The sequence below is a fragment of the Austrofundulus limnaeus genome, unplaced genomic scaffold (genome assembly GCF_001266775.1).
Source record: "Austrofundulus limnaeus strain Quisiro unplaced genomic scaffold, Austrofundulus_limnaeus-1.0 Scaffold63, whole genome shotgun sequence".
Classification (NCBI taxonomy): domain Eukaryota; kingdom Metazoa; phylum Chordata; class Actinopteri; order Cyprinodontiformes; family Rivulidae; genus Austrofundulus; species Austrofundulus limnaeus.
In genome coordinates, this window is record NW_013952465.1 from 919,513 (window position 1) to 921,148 (window position 1,636).

Sequence of the window (1,636 nt, forward strand, 5' to 3'; positions counted from 1 at the left end):
GAAAAATCCTCTTTCTCATGAGTGTCTGAGAACAAACGGTGTCACCTCCTGATTAAAAACTCTCCTCATTTCTTTCAAATCTAATCAGCAGTGATTCATCAGAGCTGAGTCTCGGTCATGTGCCAAAAACCAGCAGTTTGACCAAAACCCCTCTTTTTTTATTTCAATGTTTTCATCCATTTGAATGAAAAAGGGGAAACGAATGAAGATGTTGGCTCGGGTTGCAGTTTTTTCTTGTTGTTTTCTTAAAGTCTTTTGTTATCAGCATTACTTTATCGGTCAACACCGGCCTTTGTTTCTTGCAAATGCCTCCCCTCCCTCCCCCCTTCACCCCCCAGTCAGCCCCACCTGTGGGGATATATGCTAATTGAGGAGCCCTGTTGGGGTCCAAAGAGTGTGCGCATTTTAACAATGTTTTTTTTTTTTTTTTTGGGTGGATTTAGAAGAGGAGGAGGAGGAGGGGAGTGTGTTTGGGGGGTAAAATCAGGCGGGGTTTTAGCAGTAGTGTGTGTTTGTGTGTGTGAGTGTGCTGAACGCCTGTGAGCCAGACAGAGCATCCTCAGTCCAGCTGGGGGTCTCCGCTCGGCTTTAAGAACCTGCGCGTTTTGGAGAAGGACGCACTTCTTTCARCTCGCCGCTGTGCGTAAAAATCGGGAGGAGCGCACGAAAAGCAAAACTCAACATTTTGTTTCTGTTGCCTCAGGTTCACCCTCATTTAAAAACTGAGACCATATCGGGATTACCTACAATCACGAGCCGTTTCCCCCCACCCTGCCTCACTTCTGGTTCGGACCCGCCGCCAGCATGATGTCCTACCTGAAGCAGGCTCCGTACGCGGTGAACGGACTGAGCTTATCCACCTCAGGAGTGGACCTGCTGCACCCTTCAGTGGGCTACCAAGGTAAACACGGTTATATGTATGGGTCTGGGTCAAGTCAAGGTTTTCCAAAACATCCTTCTGTTTGTTTTATGTGTAAGCAGCCCCTCGCAAACAGCGGAGGGAGAGGACCACCTTCACCCGGGCCCAGCTGGACGTGCTGGAGAACCTGTTTTCCAAGACACGGTACCCTGACATCTTCATGAGGGAAGAGGTGGCCTTAAAGATCAACCTGCCTGAATCCAGGGTACAGGTAAGTTCAGACAATTATCCAAATGAGGTCGGTGAGAGTGAGGTCCTTCTCATAATGTTAGTCAATTTAGGGTAAAAAAAAAAAAACTAAGTAATAAGGAAATTTTTCCATCCTTGTGGTCTCAACCCTTTAATCMGATTTAGGGGTGTAAAGTCAACCCAATAAAAACAAAAGCCTACAGAAGTTAAAGAAGTGAGAAGGTCCATTTGTGTCTGTTGAGTTTTTTAAGCAAGGTCTAAGAAGTGGACTTTAACCTTTTATTTTAGGTGAGAAGGTTTATCGTCATTATTTTTGATCCTTCTAATCTGAATCCAAAGCAAATTCCTGCTAAATATCTGAATCACAAAGTCTTTAAATTAAGGTCTAATATGGCCATTCCTTCTCACTTTTTATTTGTGRTGAGAAGGCCCACTTTCAAATGTCCGACCCCCTTTATTGATTTTTCTGAAGTTGATCTGAAATAGACTAAATTTTCTAATTTATTGAGGAAAGAAAATTATAATTTT

The 1,636-nt window shown here is 43.9% G+C and overlaps 1 protein-coding gene across 1 annotated transcript; it reads left to right on the forward strand.

Annotated features, from left to right (window-relative positions):
* Positions 1-440: 440 nt before the first annotated feature.
* On the forward strand, positions 441-1,130 carry LOC106518574 (homeobox protein OTX2; the record flags this gene model as incomplete). Its single annotated transcript, XM_014009918.1, is given in 2 exon segments — positions 441-901; positions 982-1,130. Coding segments are annotated over 2 exon segments (246 nt in total), but the record flags the coding sequence as incomplete, so codon positions are not given.
* Between the last annotated feature and the right edge of the window lie 506 nt (positions 1,131-1,636).